At 34.0% G+C, this 18,690-nt stretch overlaps 1 protein-coding gene across 10 annotated transcripts in view; it reads right to left on the bottom strand.

Moving 5' to 3' along the window:
- Positions 1-869: 869 nt before the first annotated feature.
- The window catches only part of LOC128550755 (BDNF/NT-3 growth factors receptor-like), a 178,739-nt gene continuing 160,918 nt past the window's right edge, over positions 870-18,690 (bottom strand). For 9 of the 10 annotated variants that reach the window (XM_053530473.1, XM_053530472.1, XM_053530470.1 and 6 more), the window contains exons 2-9: positions 8,902-9,045; positions 6,599-6,717; positions 4,477-4,837; positions 4,006-4,170; positions 3,561-3,679; positions 3,097-3,270; positions 2,331-2,489; positions 870-1,566 (exon numbers count right to left, since the gene is read on the bottom strand). In XM_053530473.1, the coding sequence (XP_053386448.1) occupies positions 1,348-1,566; positions 2,331-2,489; positions 3,097-3,270; positions 3,561-3,679; positions 4,006-4,170; positions 4,477-4,837; positions 6,599-6,717; positions 8,902-9,045 (1,460 nt within the window). In that variant the 3' untranslated portion in view covers positions 870-1,347. Of the gene's footprint in view, positions 1,567-2,330; positions 2,490-3,096; positions 3,271-3,560; positions 3,680-4,005; positions 4,171-4,476; positions 4,838-6,598; positions 6,718-8,901; positions 9,046-13,704; positions 13,815-18,690 lie in introns of those variants that run through there. The other variant, XM_053530469.1, reaches the window with a different exon arrangement.

Genomic DNA, 18,690 nt, shown 5'->3' with positions numbered 1-18,690 from the left:
TATTCAGAGGGGCGCGTTACCTGCTGTATTTTAACGCTTTTAAAACATGGTTGCTTGGTGATTTAGTGTTGACGTACTTTATATGGCGCACTATATGCTCCATGAAATAGGGCTTCCATATTTCATCTACTTGTTCACATAAAATAATCGAAATAAAATAAAGCATGACCATGTTTTAATATACTTAAACACTCTAAAACTTGTTTTGATTATCCATATCTTTTAATAAGAAAACGTAAAGTAAACTAAACCAACATTTGATGTTCAGTCGACGATTTTTGTACATTATACACATTATGCTTTAATGTTTCATAAATAGGCACTTTACACTGAAAATCAAAACACATAAACGGCATAGGGACGTTATTGGCTCTAAAGGTAATATTCAGGGAAACTGGGTCTTCAGTTATCAACAAGTGGATCTTAAAGCATTCTTGGGGGTAAATTGACTTTTAAATGAAACATTTAATGCCATTTAGAAAGATGACTTAAATCCAAAATGCCTTGATAAATGTACACACCGCACAGGAAATTACAAACCTTAAGAAAATAAATTATAGTTATTGCCGCCTAACATAAACATTGATTTGAAAATTAATTTCTAATTTCCATACAACAACACGATATTTTCAAAGAACTGTAAAAGGGACCAGCGGGTATTTTTTATCATAAAAAGTAAGCAGTCAACAATATTTATCCACAATCAACAGCGTCCAGCACTGACATAACAAAATATAATACTTTATACTCGTAAGTACTTAAATCAAAACCAGTAAGGTCCAGTAATTGTGGTTTTGTTTATAAGTTGACAATTCCTTACTACCTACAAATGTATATGTAAAATAATATAAATAAACTAACGGAATGGCAAGATTTGAAAATATATTTAACAATCAACATAGAATAATTTCCCCTTTAAACAGAATTACATCAAGGTAGATGACTGATCACTACATTCGGCAATTTCCGTGTGATTGGCAATTCGACATTATTCGGACGTAAAGTAGCTAAATATAACTCTCCGAAACAACCGGAAATTACCGAAATCACATACAGAGAATATGCAACTTGCCGATTGTCGTAGCGGGCTATTGGATGAAGTAAAATTCAGCTGTATTTGCAAACTAATAAATCTTCCTTATAATTATTTCTCAAAATCTCACATGATGTAATGTATAATACGGTTTTAGAAAAACACCTTTTCAACTAGGTCCAACACATTTAGATATCCGATTAACAATTTTTTACGACGCTTAATTGTTTTATAGTGTATTAAAACAATTAGCAATGAGACCATTTTACGATATCGTTCGGCGAAGTCAATGGATTCCATATGCATTAATACATTCACAATGGAATCTCATATTCATTTATGACATCGAATGAAGATGATTTTGACGACCTCTGTAACTGTTTACTGTATTCCGTCAAATATTTGTGTATTCTATGAAAGGCCAATCGTTCTTTGGGGTCCAATTTCCAGCATTGTAGCATCACGTGATACACTATCGAGGGACACTCTTCAGGTCTCTGTAGCAGTATCCCTTCATCCAGAAACTTTATGACCTAAAGAAACAATCGTTTTGAAGTTCCGATAATTTATAGTTTTCATTTCATATTTACATTCACTGTCTAAAGTAGTCTAGGCTTACTGTAATACGGTTATAAGCGACAATTGAAGTGACATACAGTGTATGGAAGAACAATGTATTCGACCTTGTATATATATATCTAGTGTCACCAAGTTAAGTAAGGCAAAAAATATTGACGGAATAATCACTGTGGGGAATCAATGATCAAAATAGTCTATAAACCAAAATAAGTTTATGACTAATATGGGATAGTATTGAAGCAACTTTTGCTGTAAATCTAAAGTATAGACTATCATATGACAACATAGATGTATCCTAAAACTACACAGATTTCAATCACAATCACTTTCTGATTATCTGGAACACTTCAAGAAACTGAGACTTCTTATTTTCATTAGTGTTTGTAATTACGGGATATCATTATTGTCAACAACATTTTCATTAGTCATATGTTAGGCTTTGTTTAAATTTCATATATTTTCCTGGTAGAAAATTTATCCATGTTCTTCAAAATTTAATTTTTGTTTAGAGATTAATTTGATCATGTAATTCTCCACAGTGATAAGGTACAGTTTTCGACGAAAATCGATAATGGTGAAATACGACTGTATTACTTTGGGAAATCAATAGCAAGAAAATAATTTCTATTTGAATCTAATAAAAAAGAGGGTCCATTTGATCTAAAGTTTTATTTGAATTAAAACCAGTAAGATGTGACAGTAATATCCAGTCTCTAACCTCTTCATTGGTATGCCCATAGTAAGGTTGTCGTCCGTAACTGAAGATCTCCCAGAGCACTACTCCAAACGCCCATATATCAGAGTCTGTCGTGAATCGTCCCCATTTAACAGCTTCTGGCGACATCCACCGTACAGGTAACATTCTCGATCCGCCGATCTAGATATGCAAATAAGTATACATAGATAAGCACGAGCCAATGACAGACTATTTATGCTATCAATAAATACTGACAGTAACTGTCATGCGCTAATATGTATATAAAACGGACGACTAAAATTCCAATTGTTTAGAATAATATCAGACAGAAAACTGTATAATATAAATTTCAAACCAATGAATGTAATGAAACAGATCTAGTCTCGAGCATTATCTAAAAATTGTATGCATAAATGCATCTGTAACAAGTGTTAAGTACTAGAAGACCCGATAATATAAAGGATGTACGGATGGATAAATACAATGTATTGTTGGCGCCCACCTGTCAATAAAATGCTGTCCCATGCTTATCAAATGGTCGGTAAATTGAATCTTATCATAACTAATCATTTTATCACTTACATCATTTCACAGAATATCCCTTTATTTCATACGTCCTTACAAGTAATTAAGATTCAAAACATGTCAAAAATAAACAATCCAAACATCGGGGATTATTCAGACCGGTAAAAACGTATAGAGCTCGCGCCCTCGCCTACCCTACAACCACAGCATTTTGTTATTTGGCATGTCAAAAAGCATTGGAATATTCAGTCACCATACTTACCCTGTAATAATCGCAGGTATAAATATCACGTGACATTCCAAAATCCGATATCTTCACGACAAACCCTTCTCCAACAAGGCAGTTCCGCGTGGCTAGGTCACGGTGCACAAAATGCTGTGATGTTAGATATTTCATGCCGTTGGCAATCTGTATTGTTATGTCAACTAGGTCAGTCTGAAAGCATAAACACTGCCTAAGTTAGAAAATGTATACGCTTCAAAGCAGATTAACAGAATACAAACTTATTTATGAGACTATAAGCAAATATCTTAACTGTAGAAAAGAGTAATACTTGGAAAAAAAAAGAATTATACGAGAAAAGGCAATTATCAAAGAGTAAACCGCTGAAATCTGTAAATTAATTTGACTGTTAAGATATATAGTTACTGGATATTTTTCAATTACAAATGCCATAAATCACTGCTGTGTAATACAAAAAACAGAAATAACATTGTGAAAAATACCTTCTGCAAAATCAATGACGTTTCAGCAATTTTCATGGCCGGGTCGTTTTTTCTCAACAGTTCTGCCAGATCACCGTGCATCATGTATTCAAACACCATATAAGGTGTGTCATTGTTCCCTGAAACAACATTAATACATCGTCAGTATTATCAGCTATTTAGTATAGCAAATATACTTCTGGATTGTACAACGTAATGCACCTAAATTGAATAATGCCAGTATGAGTTTCTAATACCTTTTATTTCAGTTTGAAAGTACGTGTAAAGTAACAAGAGTCTTTTTGAAGTTCGTTAAGGTTTTTGGAAGGAAAAAAATTGTTTAAAAACATAGCAAAATGTTAAAGAATTGTAATGAAAGAAATATGCTATCAAGATACTTTAAAACCAACATAATTATTACAGTGTAACCCAATGCAAAAAAAAATATAACGAAAATCAGCTTTACCTGTAGAAACTGTACCAAGTAGTTTGAGTATATTATCATGATCAAAGGCACTCATGATTTCTACTTCACGCTCAAAATCGGCACGTGCTTCATTGGACACGCCCTCTTTCAACACTTTCACAGCTACCCTTCTAGTGTCATTAGACTCTTGTTGCACAAGTTCACCTTCGAATAAATTGTTTTTCAGGTTAATTAAGAAATTCTATTAATGTCTGAAAAAGTATGTTATTGCCAATCTATACATAAAAATATGTTCTTATTTAGTTTTTAACGTATGTACTTCTACAACAATGATCCTTGTATTAAAAGACATTAAAATTTTGTTACAATGATGTACAATGATGGGAAGGCCGCTATCCAGTAATGAGGCGCAGGGGAATCTAACGTTAGAGCCTTTAAAACAAATTAAGATGACGTCTCATGTCGACATAAATTAACGTTGTTTTTTTAATCTGTTTGCCCATAGCTTACCTTTGTAAACTTGACCAAATGCTCCTTCTCCTACAACTTCTAACAACCTTATCTTATCAACTGGAATGTCAAGTATTACCCACGTTTTGCCATATCCGTCCGCATTTGTTCCGAAGTACGACGGATTTTTATTCACAACATTCATTTTGTCCAGTAATTGAATATCCTCACTAGCTTTCACAATGGCACTATTTTTTCCGCGTTTAGTCTTCCGGCAAACCCGGAAGTATCGGTACAATATGATAAACACGATGAAGCTTAGTAAGAATACTCCCGCTAATGGTATGAGAACTTTGAATGCAATTTCTGAAAACGAGGTTTCAATATCTGAATGGTCAGTCAGCACTTTTAAAGTCGTTTGCTGAAAAAAAAAAAGAAGTAGACGGTTTGCAGTTATTCTATTTCATACATTTTGTAAGTATTAATACACATCTTATAGGTTTCGTAAGGTGTTAAATGTTTCGTCGAAATAGATAAAGCAGCTGTCCAAATAGATGTTATTTACATCTGCATGGTTAGAAAAGCACTAATTTCAATAATGTTACAGTAAAGGCCATAAAGGGAGATAACAAAAACAATGGATTCAATAATACTTCCTACCATCATGTTAATCAATATTAAAACATCTAACACATATATGAGAAAAAATTGTCGAAAAAGGGATTTAACAAGAAAATAGTATATTCTATTTCCGTAACATAAATGCGGAAGCCGCATTATAACTAAGGGCAGTGTGACCCTTTAAACAATAAATAATATAATAGCTTTGTTTAAAGCTAATTTGTTAATAGAACGTTTTAGATTTGTATGTTTCGTGTCTATCAGTTTTGATAAATTAGTACAAGTCTCCAATGTTTATTTTTTCTGAATTTAAGATGATATTGGTATGAAATTTCGTAGTTTGGGCCAAAACAGTTATTTTATTGGAATGTTAATACGTTGATATTTTATTTATTTCTGTAGAAAAAAATGAGCGGGTGTTTTATGTTAGTTTCGATTTAATTCCTACGCTTAACCCCAAAACAAAAATTAATGCCAACGAATATTAATGATTTAACAGTATTTCAAAAGGTAATGGCCCAATTTGTAGATAAATAAATACAAAGGAAGATCTCTATCAAACAGGCTCTATATCGGTGTATCCAGATTTTCTGTTAAAGTATCCGATCCACAAATAAGCAAGTTCTATATAACAGTGCTATCAAAATATATCAAATATTGATGCCTGGTAAGCTCATATAATTTTGGTATCATTAGAAAGTGTATTGTCCACTGAAAAAGAAAATATAAATTACATGACAAAAATATGTTATATAATTTTTATTTTTTGCTTTATAGTCTTCAATGATACAATGATAACAGAAATCCAGTTATAAAAGTTTAAGATTTTTCATTTCACAGTCACAAAACATGACTGTAGTGATTCGTGCATATTATTTACAGTCATTTCATTTACTAAATCTTGTTAGGCACCTAAATTTACATATCTGTGGATCGGATACCTTAAACAGGAGCTTGTTCAACTTTTTTATCGGTGAGTTTTGTTCAAGCCTTCTGAAACTGACATAAAGTTTTAGATGTTACTTTTAATCTATGATGTCTTTTTATGTCATATTTCCACGAAATGACCACATTACCTTTACTCCGACCTTATCACTTTGGTGATATGTCGAACTTAACGTTTTGAAATGAAGAACTATTAATGAAACTGTGTACAATACATTTTTAGGGATATCTGTAAAAACGTTTGAATGCTTAATAACTTACTATAATTTATCAAAAAGTGTATTAAATTCATAATTTTGTTGTTTTCTATAGACTGAAGTAGTTAAAATGCTACTCTATCCCTTACCATGCTGGACACGACTGATTCTGCCTTTGCAACCAATATAGATCATGATCAGCCTGCACATCCGTGCAGTCTGATCATGATCTGCACTGTTCGCTATTCAGCTAGTATCCTTTTTGGTAGGCACCCCTTTTAACAGGGAATGGTACTGTCCAAATTGGACAAATTGGATGATGGACAAGTTCATTAAAGAAATTTAGCAGAGTAAGGGCTATTACAGGTCGGTTTCAATTACTTGATCATTCTAAGTCAAAAACATAAATAAATGTGTACCTGTGTTGAGTTTTCTGATGTGGTTTGGTAGTCTGGGTTTTCTGGTATCTGTCTGAACTTTGAATGTGTAAGGGGAATTACTCCAGACGGGGCCTTCTCATCTTCTGTTATTGCATCTTCTACAGAGGTAAGGCATAAGTTACATTGTAATCGTAATATATCACATTATCTCTGTTACCAAAGCAAATATCCGGGTATATTCGTTCGGTCCTCTGCAATCTGACTAAAGTACTTGATCTTCTAAACGAAGATCTAAGAACGACCCATTCACATTCGTCTTCTGTATATTTTGGATTTCCAATATTGCTATTTTTATTTTCGCAAATCTATTTTTACTTGAACCAATCAGACAACTTGTTCGAATGTCAAAGAGTAAGAAAAATTTGCAGTCAATCCAGAGCTCGAACCCGGAACCTCTCGCTTACAGAGCAAGTGCCCTACCGACTGAGCTAACCGGCTATCTGTCATCTTTCGACATAAAAATTGCAGATATCAAAAACCAAGGCTTTTTAAATATTGCAGAATGTTGTAAGTTAGCTTTTGACTGGCTAGCGGAAGGGTCGTCAGAACGAGGCTATCAATAGATAGCTCGTTGTCAGATCCTAAGCATAGCGTAATAGGAGATGTACTTTAGTCAGATTAGGTCCTCTGTGACCGGGTGGTTATTGTTTGGTCGCTGATTTTCAAATCACTTGCCTTGTTGCTCAAGTTGTCAAGTAAGAAAGTCATACAACTGACTGACAGAAGATTCGTGTATCTATTATGGTGTTCGAATTAGCAGAACAATGTTGCTTATATGGCAACCAGGGGATTATCCTCACTATTAGCAGGCGAACACTCACCATATAATACGGACTGTGTCGAGAATCAATAAAGTACTGCATAAAACATTGAATTAAACACATAATGTCTCAGGCGACGATCTGAATTAAATAGTAGTCCAAGACCTCAGGTTCTCCTTTGAATACTTTAACAAGTATGGGATGATACCTAAATATGTAAAACCATTAACATTCCGTCTGTCTATTTCATGATGTCATCACATAATTGAGAATTTTGAGTGATGTTCAAACCATCACAAGTGGAATGTGCTGTTATCTGCATCAGGGGTAGAGAGGACGTTCTAGCTAAAAGACCTTTTTCGAATAACGCGGCGTCACCCATTGCACGTGTTCCTGACTTTTAGTGGTACAGGAACACATCATGTGTACAAGCGAGTACCTGTGTAGAACCACCCAGCTGGATGGTTTCTATTATGAAATAATTCTACACCCCATTCAAGGTTTCGATCCGAGAGCAGTGGAAGAAAAGTGATTAGAAGCCAGCTACCTTAACCACTGAACACTGAGCTCCTAACAAAATAATATATATATATAAGAATGATTCATGCAAACCAAAATATCAAAATATATAGCTGTTTTAATACCACGATCCAAAATTTATTTCCAATACACTTTACAGGTGTAACGACCAGTTTAACTTTATTGAAAAACTCATGTTAAATAAAGTATGTACAAAATTATTCATGGCATCATCGTGCACACTTATTGCTCACAGCTCTTGACAGCACAAAAATGATTATGGCAGAATAATGAAAATTAACTGAAGTGTTCCTGGAATAAAAAATGAAAAGACATGAAAATAAGATGATTTTAAGCAAAACTGCCAAAAGAACTAAACACATTTAAGTCATCTGAGAATTAATATAGATTATAACTGGGTAAATTGTCTCAACACAGGAATTTCTATTAAATCAATCTTTCGGAAATTACAAAAGCAAGTACCGTCGACGAATAGTAAATGCAATTAGGGGAATAGGTGTGCCTCTCGGCAATATGAACAGCATACGTTTTAATTATATTTGCTAGTTCTCTAAATTCTCTCAAAGTGCTTTCCGTTATCTTAGATAAACTGAACCAGAAAAGAGCCACATTCATAGTTTGACGGCCAGTTTCTCATTCATTGTTTGAATAGTTTGCATGAGACTCAAAACACAACTTGGAGCCTCCGTTGCCGAGTGGCTAAGGTCGCTTACTCCAAATCACTTGCCCTTCATCGATTTGGGTTCAAGCCTCCCTCGGGGCGTTGAATTCTTCATGTGAGAAAGCCACCCAGCTGGCTTATGGAAGGTCGGTGGTTCTACCCAGGTGCCCGCTCGTGATTAAATAATTCACGGAGGGGCAACTGGGGTCTTCTTCCACTATCAAAGCTGGAAAGTCGCCATATGACCTATAATTGTGTCGGTGCGACGTTAAATCCAACAAATAAATCAAAACACAACTTCACAACCATGGGTTAAATACCTTTGCACTCTTGGTCTTTTTTCGCGGGCATCAGGTCATGTATGCACACACAGATGTTCCTCATCTCGATTTTATGTCGAAGTGGGCACGAGCTGTGGGGCGGACAGTCTTCGTCGGACTCACAGCGTATTATCTTCTTCGGATCTGAAATAGCACACAGAAAGTCTGTTTATTATAGAAATTTAGCAATACAAACCTGTTTAAACCCAAGGGGACATCATTCTTATGAGAAAAAAAAAATTCTAGAAATATCTAAAACGAATCTATAATTAAAACAAATGTGTTTTGACAACAAAACTGAGTTTTGTTGATGGTTATAAGAAACAACCTGTCCGTTATCATTCTGAGTTTTGTTGATGGTTATAAGAAACAACCTGTCCGTTACCATTCTGGTTAAGTCTTTAGGTCATCGTTAATTGGTCAACACCTAAACTTAATTCATGCGTTAGCATACCTAGTATATATAATTTTCTTATTTAAAACTCCGTCCTGTTACTCTGAAAAAAATCTTAACTTTATTATCAAATAACAATATAATTTAGATTGATAAACAATGACTACAATTGTACCTTACTAAATTTTCAACAATTCAATAAGTCCAATATGTGTGTTTCAAGATGGCTTAGGTGGCTGCAACATTGCCTGTTTGTTTTATAATTTCGAGACAGTATATTCTTTTCTGAGCAACTTAATATACAACCCGTATTTTCTAACAGACAAACATTCTACTGAAATATTCTCTTTTTCGAAATCGGCAGTATATTTTGGTTATGTTTTGTACCATCTGATAAAACTTTAAACATGTTTCGATCTAGATACAGCCAGCTGAAAATGTGGAAAGATTTGTCTTGCATTTTAACGAGCCTGCAAGCTACTGCTGTTAATAAAAACACCATCTTGCAAGATTGCATTGGTATAAAACTGTATCGGTAGTATCGAGCACGAATTTCCCTTGAGGAGCATGAATGAAATAAATTATCCAATTGGAAGACAGATCATAAAATTTCTTGTATCAACTGGTAGTAAAATTGGAAATCTCTCCTTCTATCTTTTTTTGTGTAACTTATCCAATACATATGAATGCGCACTTTCAACACATATAAGTGAATGTCATCGCAGAAATATGGTGTTTGAAACACTTGCAATCCGAGAGACATTAAGTACATAGATATTTTCAACGTACGTAATTTCAGGTATAGATGGAAGCATAATGTTTATATCATCATTATTGTAACTTAATATTTTGTATAAAAAGAGTCGATATTCCTCTATAATTAATTAAGGAGAATACCAGATCTAATTGCGACTTTCTATCAATAATTGTGGAGGAATATACGACCAGTATGTTTAGATAAAGGTGGCAACCTATGTACAACTTAGGAGTTTTCAGTTATTCCAAAGTTTATTTATACACTGATAAGTATCTAAAGAAACTTTTATTAATTCAGACGTACATCAAAAAGGGAAAGGTGTAACAATTTATATCATCATGTGCTTTTTCTTATCATGATATTTTGAGTTTAGAGCCACGAACATATTTAGAACTAGTATTTGAAATGACCGCTTTATTATGTCAAGACATTTGACTGGTAAAACCCATCCATGATAAAAATGTAAATAAGTCACGAATCTAGGAAACGAATGAAAATTTAAAATGATACTTCAACGTCGAGATTCCAAAAGGTTAATGAATTGCATGATAAAACTTATAATACTATATGCTCAGACACAGAAACGTATCAAGAAAGAACAGAGGAGCTATCAAAACACCTTCTAAAAAGAGGCTATTCCTCAGACTGCGTTCTCGCTGCTACCGAAAAAGCACTTGCATTCTCAAGGGAAGAACTGCTACAATACAAACACAAAACAACTGAATCAAGCAAACGCACACCTTTTGTGGTCACGTACCATCCAAATCTGCCAAACATACGTGCAACTGTAAACAGATACTGGCCTACAATTGAGTCATCACAGCGGCTCAGTCGTATGTTCCCTGAGAAACCCCTCATCGCATACAGAAGGCCTAAAAGTCTGTGAGACATTCTAGTTCGGGCTAAAGTCAAGTCGGCTACAGACACAACCAGTTCAGGCCAGTCAGGTCCTTGTGGTGCCCCAAGATGCCAAACATGCACTACCATGCCAAGCATCAGTACATTCCTTTCCTCCAATGGAAGCAAATCTGCAGTTAAAGGAGTGGCTAATTGCAAAACAGAAAATGCCATATACCTTATGACATGCAGGAAGTGCAACAAAAAATATGTCGGGGAAACAAAACAGACGCTAGCAAAGCGAATGAATCTCCACAGATCTGACTGGAAAACACGCAAATTCAATCGGTCGCCGGTAGCTGAACATTTTAACTTGGAGGGTCACACCTTTGCGGATATCCTACTATGTTGCATTGAATTCAATGACAGATGGACGGATAAGCAAAGAAAGGAAAGAGAAACCTACTGGATCCGCCGTCTCAACACCTTACAGCCTATTGGCATCAATAAGGGAGACTAGATTAGCCTGCTGAAGCATTATTTTCCCCACTAAGATTAAAAACACAGATACTAGTATTTTATTTTAGCAGATATTAAATCACTTAGGCAATCGGACATAGTTTTTTAATTAACATCGACCACAACATAGATTTTCTTTTTCCGCTACCTTCTCTGTTGAAAACGGCGTTAAACACAAAACCAATGAACGAAATCCTCAGGAAAAATACAGGGAACCAATCAAAAACGCTCTATTTTTATAAAACCGTTATTTTTATTTATCACTCATTCTGTTGATCGATATGTTCATTGAGCATTTATATATCGAACTATACAGGCGGTATTTACGTCGTTGCTGTGTTGTTTTGATTTATGCTACCCTTGAAAAAGGCTTTTTTAAAAAGCCGAAAGCGCTCGGGTTTATGATTAAACTTTTGACACTGTTTGAACATATATTTTTTTCTCATACTCTATAATTTTATCTTTATGTTCTTGTATCCTTCCGGGATCCAGTGTGTTTGAAAGGCATTTCGTTGATGTTTTTTCTTTAATATCTCACTTCTATACTCACTTCTATATATATATATATATATATATATATATATATATATATATATATATATACTTGTTTCCGGTACTTCATGGCGAACATTGACTTATAAACAAGCGGAACAACAATCCAACATTCATACGCTGCTGGCTGGAATATTGTTTGGCTTTTCATTTAGATGTAATTATCGACAGGAAAAGGTTCCATTTGGCTTCAGGAAAGAAGTGTAATCAGTTACAGTCAAGATAGACAATCTTGTAAATGCCAGTAATGAAAGATGGTTAGCTACGCCAAGTCCTCTAGAGGTAATTTTAGTGCAATCGTAAGATTATGATCAGATATTTAACCGCTGGTTGCTAACATGTGAGACCCCAGTACTTTACTGAAGAATATGTATTATTCATGGTGGTTTTATTTTCTCTTATATTCGTAAGTAATGCCAATTTCGTATTTAAAATATTTGCAGATATTACTCTTCGTTATGTCCTACAACAAACAACACGGACATTTCGCGAAGTCTTAATATCACAAATATGGCCTCTAATCATGAAATCGCCCAGACAATTATTTGGTAACTTAAAATCTTTTGTGTTAAACGACTAATCGAAAGTTTCAAAACTATGCACGTATAACTCGTAAGTCCATGTAGTTTTAATCGGTTTCTAACTGATGAAGGCAGAATGCTGACCTTTATTTACAAATGGGTTTCTAGTACAGACACATCTATACCGACATATCGCCCAGTACAATAACACAATATTAGCAATTTATTCTGTCAGTTTATCTTTGGCCAAGTTCCTATTAAAGTTCGTTTCCATATCTCTTATCTTAACTAAAAGCACTCTTTATCTAGTTACAAACATAGCGACGATATTACAGTGTTCGTGTTGCTGAAGTAAAACAATTTGTAAAAAGATCCCTTGGAAGTATAGAATGTAACCAAGCAAAGTAATAACAGACTCGGCTTGACTGAGTCACGACTGGGAAAAACTATTTTCATGCGTTATATTTCATTCTATTTATGATAGATATTTATGACTTTAAAATAAAATCTCTGTTGATTGCTATTGTTTCACACTGCCAACTTGAAGGACATATTGCGGAATGCGGAAAAGACATGCATCTTTTGCTGATGACATAAATTAGATTAGCCTCTGTGTATAGAAAACATTTATTTTGTAAGTAATATTATCTTGTACAACATTACGAGCAGTTAGAAAGATCAGATTACAGACTACTTGATATGTCATTATAGTTAATTATATAAAGTTTTTCAAAGCGACATTGCATGTCTATATCTCTTAATTTAGACATGAGTTCTCCTCACACCGGGTATACCCTTATGGTAAATTCTTGTAGATCTGTCTAACATCATCAAAGTGACAGTCGTATATCCCTAACTCCTGTTTACGTCTGAAATACCTTCTCACTAAGCATGCGAACAACTGATTGATATGCCAACGTTTCTAAACTCAGACATAACTCGAATAATTTCACTGTTGTAATATAAAACTTATGTAAAGGCTTACTTCACTCAGACGTTGTCAGATATGTTAAGAAATACCTTTCTAATAAAGTATTAACGAAGGCCTATTATATACGTTTTGTAATTACATTTATTTGTTTTACATTCATGTTTAGTTAATTCATATATTATTTATTATAATTATAACATCTTAGCTTTTTTTAATGTCTGCTGTGTAGCACTCTTTAAGTTCGTGTATTATAATGAATTTAATATTATGATAATAAATAAATGATATTAACCTTTGAACGTTAATCCATACGCCATTGTATTGATCCAGTACCTTGATTGTGTAAAAGAGCACAAGCTAGCTAGTTGGTCTTTGAGTTCAATTAATTTTTTAAAATCACTCCATTTTGCATGACATTTTATTGCAATACAGAACATAGCTAAAGCAAACTGTAAGCTGAGTAAACCAATACATATCAAACAAGATTCTATATCTACAGTTTATCTAAAGATCAAACCACGTTGAAACGTTCCAGAAGTACTGCATACAATACATAACTGATGTTTTTCTTCATATACCAAAACATTTATTATTTATCTTCTGTCTTGACTGATAGGTTCTTACGTCTCGCAAGACAATTTTGAGAGACTCTTCAGTAATAATATTACATTAGTACGACATTAACTGTCCGAAGGCACTCATCATAGCCGGTTGTTCACAGTTTAATTTTATATAAAACTCGAAGCATATTAAATAACTGATACAGGATAAAAGCTTGAACAAATATTGATAAGGAATGGAAATTGTATGTTTTATTATGTCATTAAATTATGCTGAATTGAGTATGATATCAACAACATAAGCTTATACTATAGTCCAAGTATAGAAGGAAAATTATAGCTATTGTACCCAAAGACTGGGCTTGAACAAGCAACTCTCGCGCTGGGCGACCTACGTCTTAACTACTAAACCCATTTTTTCATTGTCTTATTAACATAACTGTCAAAGATGAATACCTCTAGAATTTGCACTCACTCCATTCTATGGTAAGCATTTAAGTAGTTTAATATTTTATGTTAAATATGTACTTTAACTTAAAAGATTTATCTTTGCGCTGCAATCCTGTCAGAATAGGTTATGATAAAGCGTATTATTGCTTTGATATTTTGTTGCACTTTTGAGGTCATAAAATAGTTGGAATGCAAAATGGCAGAATGAAGGTTAATATATTGTAAATTGTATGATCAATCAACAATATATTTTGTATACTGACATTTAAGGGTAAAATGGTCTTGTTTTTAACGTGACTGACATAGGTTTGTTATGAAGATGAACTATATTGATATTTGACATGATTAGAATATTTGATTATAATGATATAGTAGAAATCATGCTTGAACTAATTGTTTGTGATTACTTTCCATTTAAGGCTCATGCCCATCATTGAACGTAGACTTGATCTAACCAATACCAATAACTATACATATACTTTATATGTAACACTGCTTCTGCTGTCTTTAACATGAAAACAAAGGTGATATTTAACTTCAACACAGAGAGAATTAGATACTGTATGCAACGCTGCGAAATTTTATCGCTATACAGTCGCTATACAGTAACCATTTCTCCAGGAATTCCTTCGTCACATAGCATTTTGTTAAACTGCGATTTCTGGATTTGTTGCCCGGCGTGTACAGCATGTACAATGAAAAGACAAACATTTTAATGAAACTATCCTCAAGATAAAAATTTAAATTAAGTTTGAGTACAATAGGCCTTGCACGATGATGTTTGTACCTTTGAGTTTCAAAGCAATAAGAACAGCAGAAAGCATAAAAAGCTACAATGCCAATATATAGTGTCTGTTCTTAAAAGTATTAACATGTGCAACCCATTTGCTTTAATAACAACGGATTTAGCGGAACGTTATGATAAAATGTTTGACACTTGAACGGCAGGGAAAAATCTCGCCGGTTTTGAATAAACGAACACTCGGGACGTGAACTGCACGTAAAAACTTGTTACGATCTTATGTTTGTGGTCTGTTTAAATGTGTTAGAAAATTTTCTTGTGGTATGTTTCTACCGTTACTGTACACAAAATTCAAAATATTTATCCCAACTGATATCTCTAATATTTACGAGTTGCCACAAAGCCTATCTTGACAGACTGGCGCACATTGGTGTACGCCGAAAAACCTAGGTAGTGACAAGAAGCCAAACAAATGCCTGTTGCAAGCGGCGAAAAGACGTGCGTGTCGAGTGTCTTAAATGGCCTAAAGTTAGATTAGACGGACTAAATCATTCAAAAGGGTAAGTATAAATAAAAAAATGAGTCGAATTACGGCAAAATACGAGAAATTAATCATGGAATAAGACAGACTTAATTGTTCATATACTGCAACTGTTAATAAAGATTTTAGTTCTTTTTGTTTGTGAAGTAGACTTTCCAGCAACAATACATATTTCATCATAAGTTTGATGTAAAGAAGGTATATGCATGCTTTCGTTTTTTTCTATATCAATTGCACCTGTCATATATTCGTAAGATCGGAAAAGCAATCAAGATCCACAATAGTGTAGGCACAGAATGTATAAAGAAGCATCTTGTTTAAATATGGCAAAATATGGAACATGCACATTTGACAGATCGAGTAAACATATATATATAAATAATGTTGATTTTACTTGCCATTGTTCTAAGACTTTTCTTATTAAAGATGTTATTGGCAGCTGCAATGTCCTTATCAGTCAGGTTACGAATGCTGGTTTGTCTTGTTTCTAGACATGTTATTATTATATTATTATTATTATCATTATTATACCAGATTTATATAGCGCCCTTTTCAAGATAAACATGCTCAAATGCGCGTTACATAGCGTAAACGCAGCCACACAGGGCTCAAAATTCATCCTCTACTAGTACAGACACAGAGCGATCTGACCAGAGGGACAGAGTGAAAAAAAGCCCCCCCCCCCCCCCCCAAAGAACAGATAGAGAGAGCTCTGGTTCTTTAACGCGCCCGGTGTATAGCACCGATACAAACGAAGCCGTCTTAACTTAGCCTAGCTCTTTGCGAATAGACAGTCTGGTTCTTTAACGTGCACGGTATATAGCACCTATCTTTCCTGGGAAGAACCAGTACAAGCCTCTTAGTTAGGTGGGACACATTCAAGAGCATCGCAGAAATTTCCAAAGCCTGGACCGGGAATCGAACCCCGGACCTCTGGATTGATAGTCAAGCGTGTTACCACTAGACCACCGGCCCATGTTATACTATTTCGCTTGTTCTCTAACAAACGTCAGTACTGACATTGTTCAAAGTGCGATTATTAATTACATAAGTTTTCGATGCTTTTTTTCTATTTTTGTTGTAATTCCTTACTCTAAAATAGTATTTAGTCTTTAAATCATTAAAATAAATTAATCAAACAATCTTGCCATGGTACACTGTGTTCCTTAGACATTTATTTTTCTTTGTCTATGTTTAATGTGTTTACATATACACAGGGTTAGCTTAGTGTAAAAGCTAGTCAGTGACCCGTTTAATATTTAACAATATCTGTGAAGTACATATACTTGTATACCAACAAGCAATTATACAAACAACAACTCTCTTTTGGGTTTATATATTGCAACAGGTGGTTCTTATTTTGTCAATGAACTTGCAATTGCTTGCACAGAAAGCAGGAAAAACGCCTCCATGGGATTCCAACGCTTCGCTAATTTTTGTTGTTTCTGGATGATATCGACCCGTCTAGGTTGGACGGAAAAAAACGTAGATAGAAGTACAGTCAGGAATTCTAAAGAGGTATACAAAAACTAACGTTAAAGGAAACAATATAACAAATAACAAGCTATCTTAATGTTATTCAGTAAGAAGATGAAGTTAGTTATACACATTTTGTGGTGATATGCCTTACTTCGTTTTTAGTTTATACATAATTTATTTTAGGTCGATTGTGAAAAAAGTTCTACAACTTATATTAATCACTCCCGATACCTCATTCCTAATGGAATCCATCGCCACGAGGGTATGAGAGAAGAGGCCAATTTCCCTTTTAATACTGAGCGTCAAGCAAGGGAGCTACTGGTACCATTTTTTACGTCTTTGGTTTTAAGATACAAATAAAACAAAATTTATTGTTGAGATAAAATAGAACATAAAACCCGAACATTTCGTGTATGCATTTCATTTGTTGTTGTTGTTGTTTTTCGGAAAGCACTGAGCTTTCACACAGAATATTTTATTTATGACTGTTTTATGGAAATGGTAGTTATGAACGAAATTCTAGAAAATAATGAAATCAATGGCGAATGCAGTTGACAAGAAAATAACCGCAGCATACTAGTCAAATAAGGATAGTACATAACATCAATAATTAAATAAATACAATACTAAATTATCCGCAAGTGCTTTTCAATTTAACTGTTTTAAATCTCCTGCTTCAAGAAGCCAAAAAAAAAACCCTGTAAAATGATGCCGACAAACTTAAGTATTGTAAATACAGGAGCAATATCTAATATATAGTTTAAAATCTTTTGGTAACCTTACAAAAGAGATGATACTAGAAAAGTCATTTATACCAATGCCCCATTTGCTTCGTTGATTGAGTGTGTTGTCGTAGATCTAATTATTAACCAGGAAAATTCATCTAGCTTTTGGCAAGAACTTTAATCAACAATCCTCAAAGAAGTTATCTGTCATTTGCAAGTAATAAATGTTGGTCAGTTATACACTGCGTTTATTAGATTGTAGTCGGCGTCACAAACTCAAAGAGTACCATCACTGGTACATGGAACATGTAGACACGCGAGACCGAACATGAGTTTATATTTCACTTATTATTTAATAAACTTTAAACTTTTAATCAGAACACTATTTTATTGCCATACTTTACACAACGCGAAAATCAATAGAATATCTTATGATGCGGAAGTATAGAATTAAGACTCTACTAGACAGTTTACCAAGGGAAATATTTAAGGGAATGATTAAGTGGTTTTAACGCCATAGCCTCATGAATATGCAAATTTATAATTTGGTAGGTACCTTGGACTCTTTAGTCCTTGCAACAAAATAACTACGTGTCAACGTTAAAGAAAAAAGCCGTTGTTATTCGCATAATTACTCTTCCTTCTGCGTTGCTATTTCAAATTTAATTATTGTCTGGTACAGTGCAAATAGGTATTGCAAAACCTTTTTGCGATTATTTTGCGTTTTGTATGAGACTCTACTTATTGGTTAAATTAGCCACATCCTACAAACTTTAAAAAT

This window comes from Mercenaria mercenaria, chromosome 18, assembly GCF_021730395.1.
Source record: "Mercenaria mercenaria strain notata chromosome 18, MADL_Memer_1, whole genome shotgun sequence".
NCBI classification, from domain to species: domain Eukaryota; kingdom Metazoa; phylum Mollusca; class Bivalvia; order Venerida; family Veneridae; genus Mercenaria; species Mercenaria mercenaria.
This window is presented reverse-complemented; position numbering and strand designations above follow the sequence as displayed.